The 21,391-nt window shown below is 36.1% G+C and overlaps 2 protein-coding genes across 3 annotated transcripts in view; both read left to right on the forward strand.

The window, feature by feature from the left end:
• The window catches only part of MET (MET proto-oncogene, receptor tyrosine kinase), an 811,679-nt gene that overhangs the window by 771,078 nt on the left and 19,210 nt on the right, over window positions 1–21,391 (forward strand). For both annotated transcript variants that reach the window (XM_049771030.1, XM_049771029.1), the window contains 6 exons: window positions 5,646–5,806; window positions 8,101–8,203; window positions 8,302–8,438; window positions 8,871–9,032; window positions 10,003–10,102; window positions 14,667–14,885. In XM_049771030.1, coding sequence (XP_049626987.1) covers window positions 5,646–5,806; window positions 8,101–8,203; window positions 8,302–8,438; window positions 8,871–9,032; window positions 10,003–10,102; window positions 14,667–14,885 — 882 coding nt within the window. The remainder of the gene's footprint in view (window positions 1–5,645; window positions 5,807–8,100; window positions 8,204–8,301; window positions 8,439–8,870; window positions 9,033–10,002; window positions 10,103–14,666; window positions 14,886–21,391) is intronic.
• The window catches only part of CAPZA2 (capping actin protein of muscle Z-line subunit alpha 2), a 468,908-nt gene that overhangs the window by 297,278 nt on the left and 150,239 nt on the right, over window positions 1–21,391 (forward strand). The gene's annotated exons all lie outside the window — the stretch shown is intronic.

Below are 21,391 nucleotides of genomic sequence, written 5' to 3' on the forward strand. Positions count from 1 at the left end.
CTCTACCCTCAGCCTTGGCATTTAATCACACTCTCAGCTCCCCACTTTATTTACTTAAATATATACTTGACACTGAAATTCCCTATCAGCAATTTTTAAATTTTTTTTAATTGAGACAATTGTGAATACAAATCCTTCATAGTTGTATTTCAGGCCTATAGTAACAGTGAATTATGGCCTTTCCCACCACCAGTGTTGACCTCCCACTCCCAAAGTTCCCAGTATGCCTCCCATACCTCTGCCCTTTGCCCCTGTTCTACCAGTGTAACATGTCTATTTTATGTTTAGATTGTTATAGTTTGGGTCTTTTGATTTTATTATTCTATTCTATTCTATTGTTATCTAGCAATTTTTTTAATATATTGATCTATAGTAAATACATTTTGGTTAAAAATTATTTCCTGATAAGAACTCAATACGCATTTCCTCTGCCGGCATGCAGACAGTTGTACTTTAATAAATCTTTCTTGTGAAAGATTCAAGTTAAAGGTCTCCATTGCAAGGTTCAAGCCCAAGTAAACAAAGTTTGCAGTCTGAACTAGAACCACCCCTAAGCTCATGGCTGTTTTCATTTAGCCACGGTTTCAGCAAGATTTGTACTGGGTGACTGGGTTTTAAACCAAATAATTTTCTGTTAGGTGTGACACTGTTATTAAGATTTAGCTCTTACACCCAGGGAACAAGCTACAGAATGTGAAAAAAAATCATACTTAAATCTACATCTCAACATTTTTAATGCTTTTTTGTTGTTCACTGTAGAACTAAAGCCACACATCATTTTAAAAGATATTTTAATCACACAGCTTTGTGACTTAAGACATGAGAAATCTGAATTCAGCTTTTCACAAAAGAGATATGAAGAGTGTGTGTTTGTATATACATGCATGAATTTTAAATATATTTAATTAAGGGGGCCAGAGTGATAGAACAGCAAGGTAGGGCATTTGCCTTGCATGCAACAAACCTGAGTTCAATTCCTGGCAGCTCATATGGTCTTCTGAGCCTTCCAGGAGTGATTTCTGAGCACAGAGTCAGGAGTAACTCCTGAACACTGCCAGATGTGGCCCAAAAACTAATATATATTACACACACACATATATAAATTAAATCACAACAATTGTATTTGAAAAAAATATCCATGATGGCATTTATACAAAAGAAACACTTCATTTAGACCAATATGCTACTTCTTTTTAGCCATGGAAACTCTATTAAAATGTTTAGGGGCCGGAGAGATAGCATGGAGGTAAGGCGTTTGCCTTTCATGCAGGAGGTCATCGGTTCGAATCCCGGCGTCCCATATGGTCCCCCGTGCCTGCCAGGAGCAATTTCTGAGCCTGGAGCCAGGAATAACCCCTGAGCACTGCCAGGTGTGACCCAAAAACCACAAAAAAAAAAAAAATGTTTAAAGTGCCAGAGCAGTAGCACAGCAGGTTGGGTGATTGCTTGTCAGTGGCATTCAGTTTCCCAAGTTCACTAAGAGTAATTCCTGACTGCAAAGCTAAAAGTAAGCCCTGAGTATTGCTGGATGTGGCCCCCAAATTTAATTAACTCAGAATAAAATGTTTAAAACTGGGTCTGGAAAAATAATACAACCAGTAAGGCCTTTATTTATTTCTGGCACTACATATGGCCAGGAGTAATTCCTAAACACAAAGCCAAGAGTAAACTTTGAGTGCTGCGAGTGTGGCCCAAAAACAAACAGAAGTGATTAAAATACTTAAAATTTTTCTGAAACTAAAAAATGCCTCATGCTATTTGAATTTCCCTCTTCTCTCACCTCGCTCAACTCCATCACTTCATTGCCGACAATTTTAAAAGTTTGTGTTGCATCAGGTACAAGTCAGTGAAGTTTGGCCTGGACAGTCAGAAGGAAAGGAGTGCAACTGAATCCATAAATCCCTTTTGGTTCATAGTTGTTAGGAAGATTTCATGCTGCACTAGACCATGACATTCAGCATTCTTATTACAAAAAAAAAAAAAAAAAAGATTATTCATCTTTTTCTTATCTGTGTTAAACTCAAAAGACTCTAAAGTCAGCTTTATCTACAGTTTCCTTTTATATTAAATGTAAATCAGCCAGCTTTTCAAGATGCCTAGTGTCCAGTAGGTGAATTCTTTGCAACTCCACACAGAAGAGATCTCAGGATTGCAAGTGCAGCATGTGGTCTCCCTTGTGTTTTCGGAACTCTTCAAAGAACAATATAAATGCTTTAGATGAAGAGTACTTTCTAAAGTACTCAAAATTATTAGGATAAAACTTTCCTATCATGGAGCCAAAGAGATAGCTTGGAGGTAGGGCATTTGCCTTGCATGCAGAAGGACGATGGTTTGAATCCCGGCATCCCATATGGTCCCCTGAGCCGTCAGAGCGTAGAGCCAGGAGTAACCCGTGAGTGCTGCTGGGTGTGACCCCCAAAAAAATTAAAAAAAAAAAAATTTAAAAAAAAAACCTTCCCTATCAGTCCCAGTAAGGCAATAAAATGGCTTATTAACTGATCAGAAGATCCAGGAAGTGATAGGAGGTGGAGGGATTCTACCACCAATATACTGCCACCAATGTATTTGTGACTTTCATCCTCGCTGGGCAAATTTTTATTTTCCAAGGGTTTTTTCCAGCTTTTTTTTTTCTACATGTTCCTCTAGGATCCTGCTATTGTTGACATCTTGCAATACTATGGTCCATTGTAAGTTGTCATTTTCCAAGGGTGGTTATAGTTTAACTTTCCCAGGCACTCTCTTGATTTGAGAACGTGGATCATTTATATCATTGTCACTGTGGAAACGACACTGACAACTTTTGTGGCTGTGTCTTCCCAACGCAAACAGGTGGGAGACTCAGCTCCATGGCTTCATGCCGGACACTCATTTCCTTCCCACGGAGTTGCTGTGCCCTTTAGAATTACTGTTTGCCAGCCCATTGTTGCTTCTATCCAAGGGTGGATAGTCCAAGAATGCTTCCTTCCTTTTCTCCTGGAAGAGTGAACAGTATCCCATCATGCTTAAGATTGGCCCCGCTCCACACTTCCCCAATATTTTACCCAGGGAGAGAAAAGCTAAGTGGAGCTCAGTTTTGAATTCTTTAACATCAAAGGCGGTTTATATCCATTTCTATTTCTAGAGCAATAACTAGGGGCCTTTTCTAGAATCATCCCCCAAGCCTTTTGCCTTATATAGAGTGATGATGTATGCAGAGTGGCAAGCTCTGCTCTGGCCTGCAGGATCAGACCAATATCAGCCTTGAACAGCTGTTTCCAATGGGGAAACCTCATTAAACGAGGGAATAGCAGCTGTGTGGCTGCCTCAGGCTGAAGAGAGTCCCAGGAGGGGTCGAAGTCTTATTCTCTCCTACTGAATTTCTAACATAATAATAAACAGGAATTTTTTTCCCTAGCAGTTCTCATTTGGCTAGACTTGGGTGAGGTAAGTTTTCATAAATGGCACAACTGTGTAATGAATTTTATGGATAAAATAACTATCATAAAAGCATTAAGCTCAGACTTTAAAGAGGGCTGGTAACAAGGGTAAGTAAAGACTTTGGTTTGTGATTATTTACTTAGGGAGGAGGGTGAGAATGTTTACAAATTAAAATTTTGCTAAAATGCCCTTCTAAGTGGTAAAGGTGACTTCTAGACTTTCACTAACTGGTCTTTAACAAATAACCTTTACTGGTTTTGGAGTTGCCACTACAGCGGTGATGTTTTCCCACCATTGTACTTTACAGCACAATTTACAATATACCCCCCCAAAAGAGCATTTCCTTTCCCAATTGTCACAGAGGTGCTTAGGAGCTTATTTTTAACTTGGAAATTTATTTTGATGCTCATAGCCTAAGATCTGTTGTCTTGAGACTTCATACGCCCTCAATTCCCTCTTGGTACCAGATGCCAGTTTTACTAATAAAATTGAATACACCAAAAGTATACTCACAATAATTAAATGAGCCACTTTTTTCTTGATCATTGGACCTGGGAGAAACAAACAACATTAGTCTTAGAAAAGAACTGCAAAATAATGCCAAAGAAGATAAGTAGAAACATTGCTACAATACAGATCACAATTGGGACTCTCTCCAATTCTGTTTTCATCTACTTCTAATAGAGCTAACATACTGGATATATTAAACATTGCATCATTTTTTGAAAACTGAGTATTAATTGACCTGCTACATGAAATATGCTCGCTATACTTCACTCTCTATATAGTGAGCATATCTGAAGAAAATTTTCAAATGGATAGTGTGAATTCACAGGTACATAGGGATAGATTCTCTTACTAGTACATGGAACAATAGTAGACATAAGTGACTGAATGGTATCGAATACAATATCGTGATAGCTGCTGACTGTAACTGTGAAAACCCTGCATACTGAGGAGTTATTTTTACTGCATGGTTTTCTTTCTGAGCTGGGAATACCATAGCAACAAGAATGTAGCACACACCCAGCTGGTGCACAGAGCACAGTATACATTGGAGCTTGGCTTTTACAGTTCATCAAGGATTTTTCAACATAGTTTGATCTAGGAGTCCCTGAGGTAGTGCTAAGCATGTATATTGGGTCCCAAAGTGTGCCAGAATATTTATGCAAAAAATTATTTTAAAAGAGTTGCCCAATAGGACCTTTCATTGTCATGCAGGAAGAATAAACTCTTTAATCTGTGGGTCTCTTGAAAATAGTTTGTTTCATCAGCATGTCAGATTGAGGGGTTTTTTTCTCAATTTGATTTGAAGCACTGTGAATTATAATACTGTTCGTGATAGCTTCGTGAGTGCAATGCTCGAGTAACATGCCCTCCTCCAAAGAGTTTATTTCATTCCACAATTATATCATGATCTTTCCCCCACTCCTCTCATTTGTTAAGCTCAGCTTTGTAGACTAACTTCCAGGTTCTGTTAACTTTGGCCATATTTTGGTTCCTTACATATATATGACAGAGATTATCCAGAATCTGTTTTTCTCTGTTAGACTAACTTTCTTCAGCATGAAACGCACTCCACTGCAGCAACATGATTTCATCTTTTCATATAGCTGAGTAGCATTCCATTGTATACATAAGCCACAATATTTTTATCCAGTTCTTGGAAAAATGAGTTGTTTCCAGTTCTTAGCTGTTGTAAATAGTGTCACAATAAACAAAGGAGCACAAACATCTTTTTGAATTAGTGCTGATGGGCCCTGGGTGCTGATGCCAGAAAGCTGAATGGCTGGGTTGTGTGCAAGCTCAATTCTTAGTTTTAATGCTTGTTCCAGAATCGCGGAAATTTGCCCATGTTTTTTCCTTTTATGAAAATTTCAGCTTTGCTAGATAGAAAATTGAAAATTTCAAGACTGTGGATGATATTATATTTTGTTTGTTTGATGACACATGTGAAAGATAGTATATTCAGGGGTCTCAAACTCGCGGCCCATGGGCCGCAAATGGCCCTTTGTACAACATTTTGTGGCCCTGCCCTAGAGGAATCTTTTTTGGTTTTGTTTTGTTTTAGTTGTGTGAGTCACACCCCCCAATGTTCAAGGCTTACTACTGACTTTGCATTCAAGGATCACTCCGACTTTGCCTCCTGCGGCCCCCAGGTAAATTGAGTTTGAGACCTCTGATATATATGATATAGAGTATTTGAAAATTCCATGTTTTCCTTATAGGTTTTTCCAACCAGTGCTCCACTTGAAGGAGGAACAACATTGACAATATGTGGCTGGGACTTTGGATTCCGGAGGAATAATAAATTTGATCTAAAGAAAGCCAGGGTTTCCCTTGGAAATGAGAGCTGCACATTGACCTTAAGTGAGAGCACAACAAATATGTAAGGATCTTAAATTGTTCTGCTAAAGTGTGGTTGGAAAACAGGTTCTATTTTTGAATAAATAGTTCTAAACTTGCCTCAAGAGTTCATCTCTCTAATTATCTTGATCTATCACATCCCTTGTGGATTTGTTTTGCTTATCTTTTATCCTATTTGCTTACCAGGATTAAGCATAGATAAAAGTGATTTTATTGAGGTGAAGTAAAAAACAAAGTCTGAAAATTTTTTTCATCCATTTTGGGATGGTTATGGTTATTCAGATATTGGGTAAATTCGAAAGAGAGGTACTATTTTGGTCATTCCATCTTTAAAAATTTTAAATATAGAATTTCTAAAATGTTTTTCTCAAATTAAATAGTAAGCAACTCAATATAGAACCCTGCTTAATTTACTTTATAATGTGGTAGTGTAGCTGAATCACATTTAAGACTTATTTGGGAGGATGAATTTTTGGTAATGGGCACAGTAACAGGCAGTGTATATAGCACTCCATTCTAGAGAGGCCATATATCCCAACTCATAGTGTGCTATATATCTCTACTAAATAGGATTTCTCTCCTTTTTTTAAATTTTTCTCTCTCCTCTCTCTCCTTTCTCATATTTTCTTAAATAAAACTTGTTATTTTCCCCCAAAATATAATAATAACCTGTTATTTAATCATTCCCAATTTCTGAAGCTACTAATTCTGTTTACATTAAATATATATAAAATAATATATAAATATTAAGCTATATACGATATTATATGAATTCTAAACGTTTCATTAAAAAAAAACACTCTTGGAGCTGGAGCAGTAGCGCAAGCCATAAGGCATCTGCCTTGTGCACATTAGCCTAGAATGGACCATGGTTCGATCTACGGACATCCCATATGTTTCCCCAAGCCAGGAGCAATTTCTGAATGCATAGCCAGGAATAACCCCTGAGTGTCACCGGATGTGGCTCAAAAACCAAAACAAAAAAAATACCACTCTTATTTTCCATAGATGATACTTCCGTTTCATCTACTGAGGAGAAAAATCAAATTAGTTAGTTCTTGATCCAAAATGTTGTCTACTCTACCCTAAAGCCTAGTTCATAAGCTATTCATATAAGAGCTGACTCCTATAATGAATAGAATTTAGAATTTATTAGTTTTTATGTAGTGACAGCAAATATTTGGAGCTTTGTGGTTAAACCTGTCTTATAGTAACTATTTAATGCCTAATAGAATTCCTTCAGAGTTATACAAAGATCTAAATCTATTCATTTTATTGAAAGCAAAACCTCAATTAGTGTCATACTTGTTTAGTTTAATAGAAAAGCAAGTTCCATCTAGAAAGTGGTAAGTTTTTATTCATTGCGTCATAAATGAAAACCTGTAAAAGTTAAACAATTCATTCACTTATATATGTGCTATATATAAAACAAAGTTTGTTTTTACTTTTTATGATTATAAGATTCTTAATAAAAAATAATTATAAGGCTGGGCTGGAAAAATAACACAGTGGTAGAGTGTTTGCCTTGCACATGACTAACTCAGGATGGACCCAGGTTTGATCCCCAGTGTCCCATATGGTCCTCTGAGCCAGTAGCAATTTCTGAGCATATAGCCAGGAGTAATCCCTGAGAGTCAATGGGTGTGACCCAAAAACCAAATAAATAAATATAAGGAAATTTCAGCATATTTTAATCATTTTAAGTAATTTAAATAAGTGCATGACAAGTGCTAACATAGTCATGTACCTGTATACATGCTTTAAGAAAGAGATTTAGTTTACTTGTTATGAGTCATTGTTTTAAATGCTGCTAATAGCCAGAAAGATAGCGGATAGGGCACTTACCTTGCATGCAGCTGACCCAGGTTTGATCCCTGGCATCCCATGTGATCTCCCAAGCACCACTGGAATAATTTCTGAATGCAGAGCTAGGAGTAATATCTGAGCATAGCCAGGTGAGGCCCAAAACAAAACATGCTTCTAATGTACTGTTTATTTATCTTAAATAAACTATGCCAACCTTTATGCCTATAATGTATAATGATTTGATTTTGATCGCCATGAATGCTACAGTTAATACATATATTAGCAATTCCTGTTTTTTGGTCTGAATGCAATAACATGGTCAACATAAAATTTAGCATAATAGCACAAAATTGGTTGTACAACTGTTAATTCTAACTCTTACGATGAAACTCTGCTTACTCTTCATAGTAGTCAGCTAACTCTTTAAAGTTAATGTCCTTGCAAATAAAACAGTCAAACCAGAAAATGCCTTTGGATTTGTAATATTCATTGAACTTTGGCTTTTTTCAGGTTGAAATGCACTGTTGGTCCTTCAGCCAGTGAACATTTTAATATGTCTCTAACTGTCTCAAATGGTCGAGGGACGGCACAATATAGTACCTTTTCTTACGTTGTAAGTATAATTCTCATAAACTAATATATTCTTTAATTAGCCTTATAACCCTGAACATATTAATAAGATATTCTATTTTGTTTTTATCACCCATTCAGGATCCTGTAGTAACAAGTATTTCTCCAAGTTATGGTCCTCAGACTGGCAGTACTTTGCTTACTTTAACCGGAAAATACCTCAACTGTGGGAATTCCAGACATATATCAATTGGTGGAAAAACTTGTACTTTAAAAAGGTTTCGTAAAATTTTATAATACCAACCATATTAGATTATTATTGTACTAATAGAGGAAAATTTCTGTTTTCATTTGTGAAGAAAGATGAAGATGCTTATTTCCTGCTGACTAAAATTCCTCCTTCCCAAATTCTATTCCTGAAGACCAGAGAGATGGCACAAGCGTTCAGGTTCTCACCTTGCTTGTGACCAACCCCAGTTTAGTCCCCAGCCCTGACAACTGTTGTCCAAACAACCTTCAAAATCTCAAAAAATTAAAGGTCCAGGATGATATACCTACAAAAATACCATTCGGTATGCAGTTAGATGTAAACTCCCTGTATCAACTAAAGGCCTTTTTTATAGAAAACATAAATGACCACTTAGAAAACATTGTACCATTTTGTTTGTGAACATGATTTATAACTGTGTGTTCTTTTCTTTTTAATTCAGCGTGTCAGACAGCACTCTCAAGTGTTATACCCCAGCCCAAACCTCTTCAACTGAGTTTCCTGTTAAACTGAAAATTGACTTAGCCAACCGAGAGACAAACAGCTTCAGTTACAGGGATGACCCTATTGTATACGAAATTAATCCAACCAAATCTTTTATCAGGTAAGTAAAAGCTTCTGATGGGCATAAGAAAATAATGAACAGAACATGATTTTCTCATCAAGTTGTCAAGATGAATTGTCATTTTATCTTCCATTTAACTGTTGTATTGCTTTTGAAGGCTGCCTTTCTAATTTAAGAGTGACAACTACATTAGGTTCTGAGTACAAATTGCTTTTATCAATGCTGGCCCATGCCAAGAAGCATTTTACCCTATTCTATTACATTTTAAATGGATTTTAGTAACGCTGTTGAATGTGGCTCCATAGGATTTATGCACTTATTACATACTTGTCAATTCTATACTAACCTTTATGCCCAAAATGGAATCATCTTTTCTCTCCATTCTTCAATGTAGTTTTGCATTGCCTGCTTCACCCCAAATTTTCAGTTTAAAAAGATTCCCTTTGAATCACTATCTATTAGAACCCATTTAGTTTGCCTTGTTTTCATTGTTTCAGTAATTGTTTTAGTGCAACAATAACAATTAAGGTTTTTTTAAGGAAAGATATTATTTCTCATTCACTGAATAAAAAGATAAATGTGGGACTATATAGAGTATTTACTTTGAATGTGCTGACTTGAGTCAATCCTTAAGCCCCTTAAGGTTATATGGTCCCTTAAGCCCCACCAGTTATTCTTCAGTTCAGAGTTTGAAGTAAACCCAGAATGTTTCTCGATATAGATTCCCTCCTCCCCCCCAAAAAACCCACAAAATTAATAAATACATTTTTTAGCTTATGAAATTTTTAACTTGAAACTAAAGTTGTTCCCCTCCAAAAATAAATAATTACCAATAATTTTCCATGTCATTTTACTATACTTGATCTTAGCCAAAAGACCGAGAAGCGATTTCATGTCACTTTAGCTCTAATTTTCCATCTCTACATGTGATTTAATTTTGCTTCTTCTTTAAAAGATTTGATGGGAATGAACCTCTTAGTCACGCTGCTTTTCTTTTTTACCTTGCCAGTGGTGGGAGCACAATAACAGGTGTTGGAAAAAATCTGAATTCGGTTAGTGTCCTGAATATGGTGATAATTGTGCATGAAGCAGGAAGGAACTTTACAGTGGTAAGTCCTATGGGTGATGGCTGGGCTTAATATTCTTCCTCTGCTTCTACTGCTAGCTCTCCAGGTACTTAGAATATTTTCATTTCATTTTTGATGCTTGATAGTTATCCTCCCCCCACCCCCGCCGAATCAGTCAAATAGTAATTTTTTTTATTAACAACTAAAATGGTCTGGTCTCCCATTAACATTTTGAAATATATACATACAGGAATATTTATACACAAGTGATGTTTAAAAACTTGAATAGTGTCTGGTGGTTGTTGCTTTGATTTGCAGGCTACACCTTATGAGGTTTGCAATCTACTCTCAGCTCAGTTCCCAGAGATTGCTCCCTGCAGTGTTCAAGAGAGATGTAGTAAACCCACAAATCATGCCCTCCAGCTCATAGTTTTATCTCCCTCAGCCTTAAACAATGTTTTTAAAGATAGTGTCTGAGGCCATGAATGACTTTGAGTTCCTTTGCTGTCCACATGCCCTGAGTGGATATCACAGGGGACAAAGGACATCCTGACACTTCTGCTGTCTGAGATCCCTAGCACCACAAGTAAATATTGCAAGTGCACTGCAGCTAAATGAAGGTGACAGCTCTCAAGCACTGTGGCCAAGTGTGTAAACACTGCAGTCTGATGTGAGCATTATTGTTGAGCATTGTTCCTTTGAGCACAAGCATATGAGCTTTTCTATTGTTATGCATATGTTTGATATTATTAAAACTTTTTTTTTGTTTGTTTTTGGGCCACACCCAGCGGTGCTCAGTGGTTACTCCTTGCTATCTGCTCAGAAATAGCTCCTGCAGGCATGGGGGACCATATGGGATACCGGGATTTGAACCAACCACCTTAGGTCCTGGATCGGCTGCTTGGAAGGCAAATGCCACTGTGCTATCTCTCCAGCCCAAAACAATAGGAACAACAGGGTGATTGTACAATGGGTAGGGCATTTGCCTTTTGTATAGCCAACCTGAGTTCAATCCCCCATTGGTCTCCTGGGCCTACCAGGAATAATCTCTGAGTACAGAGCCAGGAGTAAATCCTGAACACTGCTGGGTATGGTCCCCCCCAAAAAAAGAAAAGAAAAGAAAAATGAAACAATAGGAATAACAAAAGAAAAGGAAAGGGACCTTTAAAAATGTTACTAATGCAAATTATGTTAATTTGTGTCTTAATTCTTAATAAACAGAAATACTCTATGTGATTTAGGCAACAGATACTATTTCCCATATTTCTGGAGGCTGGGAAGTCCAATATTAAGACACCAGCAGACTGTGTGCCTGATGAAGGTGCTCTTTCTGGTCTGATAATCCTTCACTACATCATCTCTTGGCAGAAAGAGAAAGCAAGATCTTTTTTGTCTACTCTTCTCAGGGTACTGATTTGGTCATAGGATCTACTTTCTTGACTTCCAAGCACCATCACATCAGGGTTAGAGCTTCACCATAAGAATTTTGGAGATCTGCTAACATTACATTCTTAATATTTTTCTATCTACTCTATTTTAATGCACCAAAATGAACAAGCCCTCTGTTTTAATAAAATCTCTGAATAAAACCTCTAATCTTGCAGCATCTTTGTCTATCTAATTCACAGGCACAAGATGTTTTCTCACCCCCTCTCTTATCACTTTTCTTATCCCTTTGTTAGTATATATCAAGTAATAAGAAAGAACTTTGGAATACTTATGTCCTAAAGTATGCCTAGTGTTTGGTGTTTTCCTTCCTTTCCCTATATTTCCCATGTCAGTCAAAGTTGAAATGAATACCTCCCTAAAAGTGACATACAAAGATAGCCCAGCAAGCTAAGTACATGCTGTGTGGGAGAGGTGTAGGGTCAACAGCCCCTCCCCAGCACAGATCCAGGAATATAAACACACAGCACACAACACAGACACACATACATACACACACACCACACACACACACACACACACATACCACTGAGTATATTCCTAAACAAAATATATTTATAATTGACCAGTTTTGTGCTCTATTTATTAGTTCACATTAAATTAGTGTTTTAGTTTAGTTCTTAGGAAAAAATATTTATTAATATTTCATATCTTTGTTGCTTTTTAAAAATTTGTTATCAATTAATTTAGTTGGACTTGTGCACTAAACTTAGAATAAAAGTTCCAGATATTAATCAGGCAGGACCTTGATTAAGCAGGTCATAGATTAAATTACAGCACTTCTTTTTTACTTTCCTATCCAACATTTGTTGAAGAATAAGGCCACGATGTTCTTTAATTACAAAAACCAATTTGGGCCTAAAAATGTCAAGCCAGATCACCAAACAATAAGGTCATCTCAAATGAGATTTTTCTTGACCTTCTCAATCAGTCACATTACATCACCTCTAAAAGTGTTATTAGATTTTTATCATATTCCTGAGAGAGTGTACTCCAGGGAGTCACCTCATGAAATAGAAAGCTTTGAAACCAATCCCCTCACACATAGCTACAAACAAAGTTAGGGTTACCATTGCTATTAATTTAAAGGACATCACTTCTCCACAGCCAAGCTAAACATTTGCTCAATAACCAAATCAGATTAACCAAATAAGGTGTGCACATGAGACTTTTTAGAGTGGCAGTTTTAGAAACTGTTACTGGATTGATTTATACCATACCTATATTATGAAAATAATGACTAGATGACATGTAGAATTCCTGGTTTTATGTACTTACAATCAAGTATTTATTAAAAATAAAAAAGCTCCTAAGTGTGAAATATCAGGCTCACATAACCCAAATAAAGATTCAAACAATGGTGGAAAAGAAAAATCTTACATCTATTTACATATCTGCTAATAACTAGTTCCACTGTTTTAGACCCAAGCATGTTAGTACAGTCAAACTATACACTAGAATTGGACAAGAATTATAACTCCAGTAGACCTTCCCCACTATTGTTTGTAAAAACTACCTCATATAGACATGTGCATTTCTTCAGCATTCCCTGCTGCTTATAGAGTTTGGAGTTGACCAAGAGAAATTGAACCCATTCATTATTTAACTAATAAAAACGTATTAGTCAAGACTGACTTAAAGGTATTGACCCAGTTACAACAACATTTTTAAAACCAACAAACTGGTATTTTTTCATATAAAAAATACTAATTACTCTCTTAACAAAATTTATATTTTAATGTCAGTATATTCCAGAAGCCATCAACTCATTGTATAACTTTTTAGTTCACAATGTGACATAGAAAATTATTATTACTATAAAGTTGTCTCCATTTTTTAAGATGGCTGGCAGAGTTTTTAATATAATATAACTGATGCAAATCTACTATTCATATATTTATATCACTTTTCTATATATGCCTACATTTTGAATGTAGGTTAATTGTTTTAATTACTTTTAAAAGAAAATATTAAATGTCCAATTTTGTTTGTGCTTTTTATGTATATCCTGAGTTCTTTTTCTATTGTGGACATAAGTAATTGTTTTATCTCCAGTTATACTTGTCAAAGAAAAAGGAAATCTAAGGGATGTTGTTGCTTGTTTGTCTTTTCCTTGGGGAAAAAAACACAACCGTTTAACCTTAAATGTGCCACTTTCTGTTGCTGGCTTAGTCAAAGCACAATCAAGAGGAAACCACATTTTCCAAACTTCCATAAATCAGAATTCCAAAGGGGAGTATTTGAAACTTGAGATGAAAGGGCATGAAGTAATAATAGCTAAGCTTTTGTAAAATAGAGAGCATAGGAAAAGACTTGCCTGTGTAGAATAGAGTGTGAGCAAGAAATCATGTAAAGCTAAGATAGAATTTTGGAGCTATGACCTATTATTGCTGTTAATCGTTATTAATTGAATTGTTTTCCTCTTACTGCTACTCAAAACTGTGTGGTCTCCTGTGATGGTGAAAGTTCAACAAGCTATTTTTTCATCCATATAATGTAGTAGTCACGTACCTAACTAAGAGGATTATTATGAGAAATAACACTAACTTGATATTTTGTACAAAACCTAAACTTAGTGTTTGATAGCTTAAGCCCCTCTGAATAAGATGACCTAATTACATAGTTAAGTATAATGTGACCTGTGTAATAACAGGCAAAGCACTTTACCATGTAGTATCCATGTTGTGAAAACATTTCATCTTATTTAACTAAATGAGAAAAATGTTTCCAAGTAAGAGATTGGCCTGAGTTTTTACAGCTTGGTTTAAAGTGAATCTGTGAATAAGGACTTATAAAACTCTTAAGTTCAGCTCCCAAACTGTTATAGTTGTTTCCTAAACAAGGCAGCACACTTTCCAGTTTACTGTCCTGACTTCTTTTTAATGGAAACCAGCATAATGAAAAGAACTAGCTTCAAAGGGAATAGGATCCTTAATTCCTGTAAATTAACCCCTATATTCCTTTAAAGATTGAATTGTATGGACAATTTTGTATCTATTATGTTTCCAGAAATGTATCCAGTTAAATGGAGAATTTTTCAAAATGTGGTGGTTTGTTTTTTTTGTCTTTTGGATTGATCCTCTGAAGTAGTGAAATGAGGAAGTTGTTGAGATTGTCAAACTATATGCTGTTTACAGTGGGTAATTATGTCTCCCTATAGGCATGTCAACATCGCTCTAATTCAGAGATAATCTGCTGTACAACTCCTTCATTGCAACAGCTGAATCTGCAGCTCCCACTGACAACCAAAGCCTTTTTCATGTTAGATGGCATCCATTCCAAATACTTTGATCTCATTTATGTACATAATCCCGTGTTTAAGCCTTTTGAAAAGCCAGTAAGGATCTCAATAGGCAATGAAAATGTACTGGAAATTAAGGTAAGCAAAGATTAAAATACTCCCTTAAATCATCAACGTGCATTTAATTGACTTCACAGCTAGGAGAATAGAACTTTTGTACTTGGTCATTATACCCTCTGTTACATTAGCAAATATATAAGCTCAGAAAAAAAATCTTTGGGGCATAAGACCAAAAGGTAAGTATAATCGTGAACTGGTTTTTAATGAAGCATTTAAAAACTCTTTCGTGTGTGTATATTATAAAGTAGTAAATGAGGGGCACGAGAGATAGCACAGCAGTAGGGTGTTTGCCTTGCACATGGCCAATGCAGGAAGGACCAGGGTTCGATCCTCAGCATCTTAGATGATCCCCCGAGCCTGTCAGGAGCGATTTCTGAGTGCAGAGCCAGGAGTAATCCCTGAGCACCAACAGGTGTGGCCCAAAAGCCAAAAGAAAATAAAGTAGCAAATGTGGGACACAAAGCTATTAAATAGACTGATAGGGATGCATATTTCACTGATGTTATATATTTCTCTGGATACCTGAGTGTGTTCTCTATAAGGGGAAAGGGAAGAGCCATGAAAAATGTGCAACAATTATTCTGTGTGTCTCCTTACAAAACTTGGGATTTTGAATATGGGTGTGGTCATCTCTAAACTGATTTATAAATGGAGCTGAATTTTCTCTACCTTAGGAATACGTTCCTATTAGCCTTTGACTGTAATTGAATCAGAGGATACAGCAGATCATCTTTTCTAGCCCAGACTGGTAGAAAGAACACTAAAGCCCTGACTGGTTACGTGATCACAAGTGATAAGACATTGGCAGTGCAAAAACAACAGTGCCCTCCTGTGACTTTAGTTGTGTTTATTTCAAATAAAGATAAAAACAGGCAAAAATGATTGAGACTTTAATTATCTTAAGACACACTCTATAGGGGCCAGAGAGATAGCACGGAGGTAGGGTGTTTGCCTTGCATGCAGAAGGACAGTGGTTCAAATCCCGGCATCCCATATGGTCCCCCGAGGCTGCCAGGAGCAATTTTTGAGTGTAGAGCCCAAGAGTAATCCCTGAGCGCTGCCAGGTGTGACCCAAAACCCAAACCCCCCCCAAAAAAAGACACTCTCTAGAAACAGTAAATTACCTTTCAGCATGTTGTTTCCAGCAGGCAGAACTTTGTCCCTGAAAGATAGCCTGACTGCAAATATGAACAAATACAAATGACACCGTGCATGTTGAGATGTAAGCTCCTGTTAAATGGTCTCCATCTGAGTAAATGCTACTGATTATTTTTTGCCTTTTCAACAAGATTTTATCTCCTGCCAAATGCACACGTTCACAGTCATACAATTTACTAACCTTGCAATTGTGTTTTGTACAATAATTAAGCAAGCCCAGCATGAAATTAAATAGAGGTCTGCTTCAGTGAAAAGCATGTTTACTGCTGCAGCATTCTTTCATGTGCTTCTTTAATTAGCTTTAGAAAGGGAGAAAGAGTTTTTATCACTTCTTTCCTCATTCAATAAAACTAATCTACTGTGGCCTTTTTCTCTTAACAATTACGTGTTTTTCCATTTGAAAGATACCATTGAGTTTTTCTTGATGAAAACAAAGATTTATTTGCAGATACTGTTACACCCAGATAAACCTCATTTTTCTGTTCCTGTGTTTACCATAGAAGGATTAGAAGTAATTTTTTTATTTATCTTTTAAACACAATCTTATATAGAGAATAAAATGCATTTTTAATAAACTATATGTTCATTATTCAATGCTCTACAAAAGTGTTGGATAAGAAAAACATGAATTGATATCATCATTAGATTTTCAAAATTTTCAAACATGACCCAAAGTGGTTTCTGGAAACAGGCCCCAATTACTTTTCTTTTTGCTTTTATGCTTTTTGCTTTAACAAGTGTATAGCACCTGTCATGTCATAAAGTGGCAATATGAGGAGAAGGAGAGAAGTTTAGGGGTTATTTTTAATCATGACTCAATCCTCTCTCATATTCTATTTTAATTATATTTAAAAAGAAATCTTAGAAAATATATATGTGACAGCAATTTCTGAGGTCAGTCACATTAAAAACTCTGACTCCATGGCAAAGGCAAGAAAAGAAAAAGTGGTCCAGGATATGGCACAGTGGGAGTCACTGTAGGTTTAATTCCCAGCACTGGTGGGAGAGAGGAAAGGATGGAGAGAGGGGAGAGACAGAGAGAAAAGGAGACCTTTTTTGAACAAACAAAGTAGGTTTCATAACCAAAAAAAATGATATTTTATTTTATATTGTGCTTGTTCCATTACCATTCAGAACATGAATCTGAAGTATATTTGTATTCCATCAGTGAAAGCACTGTGGAGAGAATCATGTGTTTAGAGAGAGATTTGGTCTTCTTGCCAAGAAAGAGTTCGTGCTCCTCAAGCAGCCATGCATGCAAGAATTCCTTGGCTAAAAAGATATTGTGATCATTTCCAGCCCTAGTTTTAAGAATTGCCTCAGTCAGCAGTTGGCCCAATGATTACTACACCATGATCAAGAAGGTCAGCCAAGTTTGGAGAAAGAGTACACACTAAGAGACCAAGGTTCACTTGTTCCTCAAAATGAAACAGAAAAGGCCCATGCATGTGGGAGGTAGTTTATGACCAAGGTTTCAAATCAACCAGGACCAGTTGTGGAATGTGCTCATCAGAAGTCGATATCTCTTTGAGAGGACATATGCTTTTTAAACAGCAGCTCACTTTTGTGTGAAATCCTAGTTAACACTTGAGCATATTTCATCTGATATTCCTGTAAATCTTTGCGGTTGGGATATTCATGATGATTATTCCTATTCATAGACAAGGAAATGGACATATGGAAAGAATAGATGATTTATTTTGCAAATAGTAGAACTTGGGCTCACACTCAAGTTTCTTGATTTCAGATCTGGTGGTCTTATAATTGAGTGATTTTTTCATAACAACTCTGAATTTAATATATACCAAATCACTTTTCTTAATAGAAACACTTTTCTGTCATATGCTACATCTACAAAATTATTTAAGCACAGATATCTATTAATAAGTTCTGTCTAAAAACTCCTCCTATTCTCCATAATTATTATGGTGCATAACCATGTTTTCTGGTAGGATATTTAATGTTGGGTCAAGGACTAGCTGATGTTCTTCTGGAGGTTTTCTTATTCTTGAGCATATTGATGAAATGCATAGTGATCAAAATATTGCCAAAATTCTACATGGAAATAGAAGCCAAAACTGGAAAAGGGAGCAGTAGATCAGTTAAAGTAGAGAACTAGAGAACTACAAACACAGAAATAGAAGTTGGGAATTCAGGTAGAAGCAATAAATCTGTCTGAATATCAGAAGGATCTATGAGTAAGAGTAGTTTCAAACAAATCAGTCCATCTGCTGTCTGGGATCACTCACTGGTCCTTTTTCTCCCTATCTGTAACTAAAGGACAAATCCCAACTGCAAAGCCATTTTAAGTCTACACAACCATTCTAAAACCAAGTAGAATGCAATCTAGAACTCCTTTCCTAAAGGTCATTTGACCCAATCATTATTCTTGTAACTAATGCTCTGAAACTAGAGGTGATTGCCTGTGCTTCATGTGTTGATATGTATTCTGTGGGGAAATATATTCATATTCCAAATATGTATATATACATATATATGTATATGTATATATGTTCTCAATAGAGAACATCTGTGGTTTCATAGTATCTAAGTTGCCAATAAAGCTTAAGGACCAGAAGATACTTCATGTCTTGCTGACAGGAAGCTTGGAGTTCCATCCCCAGTACCATGTGACTTACAAATGATACTGAAAAAGTCAACAAGTTATCTTTCTATCTTGCTCACTTTACAGTGTCTTTTGTTGGGCCACCAGGATATATGAAATCTTTCAGGCCTTTCCAAATTCAATTATTTTTTTTTCGAATTCTGTCCAGTTGTACTCCCATTTGTTCCCTAAAAAGTTTAGACTTAAGTCCCATGTCTGAATATAAATCATAGAGTCACAGTATTATATGAGGCCAGAGTTGGAGGGGAAAGGATAAGAAACATTCTGATAGAACACATTGAGGGTAATTAGCTTCACTTTAGAGAGTCATTGATTTTAAGATTAAAGAGAGAAGGAACTCTTGTTCATCCTTGTATTCTCAGTATCAGAATTGTGTCTGACACACAATAGAGATTAGTTGAATTTGCACCAAATGGGATTTGATTTGTTAATAATATAGATCTTTCTTGAACCCTCAGTCTAGTGTGTAATGAATGACTGTAAAAACTGTAATGAATGACTACCTCAAGAAGGGTGTCTTAATAAAATAAAATCATATAGAGATGGTTATGACTCTGAATTGTTCTGTATATGCAGAAGATTAAAGACCAGAAAGTTTCTATGTTGCCTTATTTTAAAACCATATAATACCAATTCAGTGAAGAATAGAGGCAATTATGTAAATACATATTTCTATTTAACAATATTTTATATTAAATATTTAAAGCAAATAGAGTTAAATTTTTTTTAATTTTTTATTGCGACCATAGTGAATTATAAGTCATTCATAGATTTCAAGCTCAGTGACAGTGAATTAGGGCCATTCCCACCACCAATGTTGATCTCATCCCACCAAAGTTCCCAGCATGCATTCCATACCTCCACCCTTAGCCCCCTGGCTTGCCAGTGTTTACAGCTCCATTTAGTTTAGATTATTATAGTTTGGGCCTGAAAGCAAATAGAGTTCTAAACATAAATAATTCTATAATGCTCAGAAAACTATGTTTATTTCAAATTTTAAGATTAAATTACCCCTCTTTGCATTTTCGTGTCCCTCAGTCATAAAGTAGTGGACCACCAGGATCACTTTTATACAAGCTTATACTTTTAACACTTAACAATTGCACAAAAAAATATATGTCACCACTTTATATATCCCCCCTTAGTAAACAGACACAATGAAAAGAGGCTCAATTGTGGGACAGTTTTTGTCTTAGAAAAGCCTTTATCCAACACAGATAATTCTGGGTCTAAAAAGATTAGTATTGGAATTGAAAATGCAATATTTTCACCCCTTCCCCCAACTTCATTATTATCCAGCAAGCAAGACACATTTTAGTCATTCCCTCATAAATCAAACTCTCTAGGTCTTTAATCTCTTTCCTTTGTCATTCCCTGAATTCCTTCTAATATGTGAGTGCCTTCGCCCTCCTCAGACCTAACCAACAAGTTGTCATTTGAAGCCCCAAAGTGACCTATTAGATTTATGTGCCTCTATGTTGAATTGCCCTGCATGGCTGACCTAATGTACTCAATGGTGAATACATACTGCCTCTAGAAATATCTTAAAGATAGGGTTTGCCTATATACATTTTTCTTAAACTCCAGACTCATGTTATGAAGAAATATTATCTTTCAACTTCTCCCTGAATAATATCTGACTTGTCAATCTATTCATATCCAAATACAGTAGACAGTTTATATAAAGCAATTTTTCAAGTACTAAAATTTATATAAAAGTAGCAGTAATATTATTATTGCTCTTCATCCATAAGACAAGTAATATTTAATATATTTTATATAGCTCTCCTCTACAGTATGGCTTGTTCAATAAATAACTGAACCCATTTAAATCATGATATGAGAAATTGTACTAATGCTAATGTTGATGTTTTATTAGAGTTGAATGTTAAGTTCAACTAAGTTAAGTGTACTAAATTGAACACTTTTTAAGTTCTTTTGGAGGAGGTGAAGGGAAGGTCTTTCAAGTGGTACTCATGGGGCCCAGAGTCACTCCTTAATACTTTGCCAACCAAGTAGTTCAGTATTAGGAACAAAATAGTCAATGTTACTCAGGTAGTGAGGTGCTGGTGACCATTAGACTCTAGTGAATGCTTTGGAAGCCCTGTGGTTCCAAGGATCTAACCAAGTTGAGACTAGGCTAGGCATCTGCTCTATCTTCTATACCAGGGGTCTCAAACTCGCAGCCCTCGGACCATTTGCGGCCCTCCGTACATTTTGTGGCCTGTGGCCGGCCTTCAAATATCGCAGTATTCGCGATTATTCTTACTAATGCGATTTTTATTGTGAATATTTGGTAAGCAAAATCCCTTATGCAGCCCTGCCTCACCCCGACTTTGCCTCTTGCGGCCCCCAGGTAAATTGAGTTTGAGACCCCTGTTCTATACTGTCTCTCAGCCCCTTACTTACAATCTAACTCTTAACTTGTTCAAAATAATGTAGTGATACTCTCAAATTATAATGAAGACATTTGGCATCTTACAGAAATTTTTCAAACCAAAATTCACTCTCTATGTGGGACTGTACAGAAGGAATAAAGAGAAACTTTACAACTCAACACAAAAGGAATATATTAACATAAATTAGTTAAATCAGAATCTCTGGCTATGGGGCCCAGCTATCAGTAGTTTATGAAATTTTTAGTGTGAATCTAAAAGTGAAGCCAAGTTTCAGTGTAACTACTTTAGAGAGAAACAACCAAATCTCTAAATTTTTTTTTTTTACCAATTGTCAGTATACC

Source organism: Suncus etruscus, chromosome 1, assembly GCF_024139225.1.
Source record: "Suncus etruscus isolate mSunEtr1 chromosome 1, mSunEtr1.pri.cur, whole genome shotgun sequence".
NCBI classification, from domain to species: domain Eukaryota; kingdom Metazoa; phylum Chordata; class Mammalia; order Eulipotyphla; family Soricidae; genus Suncus; species Suncus etruscus.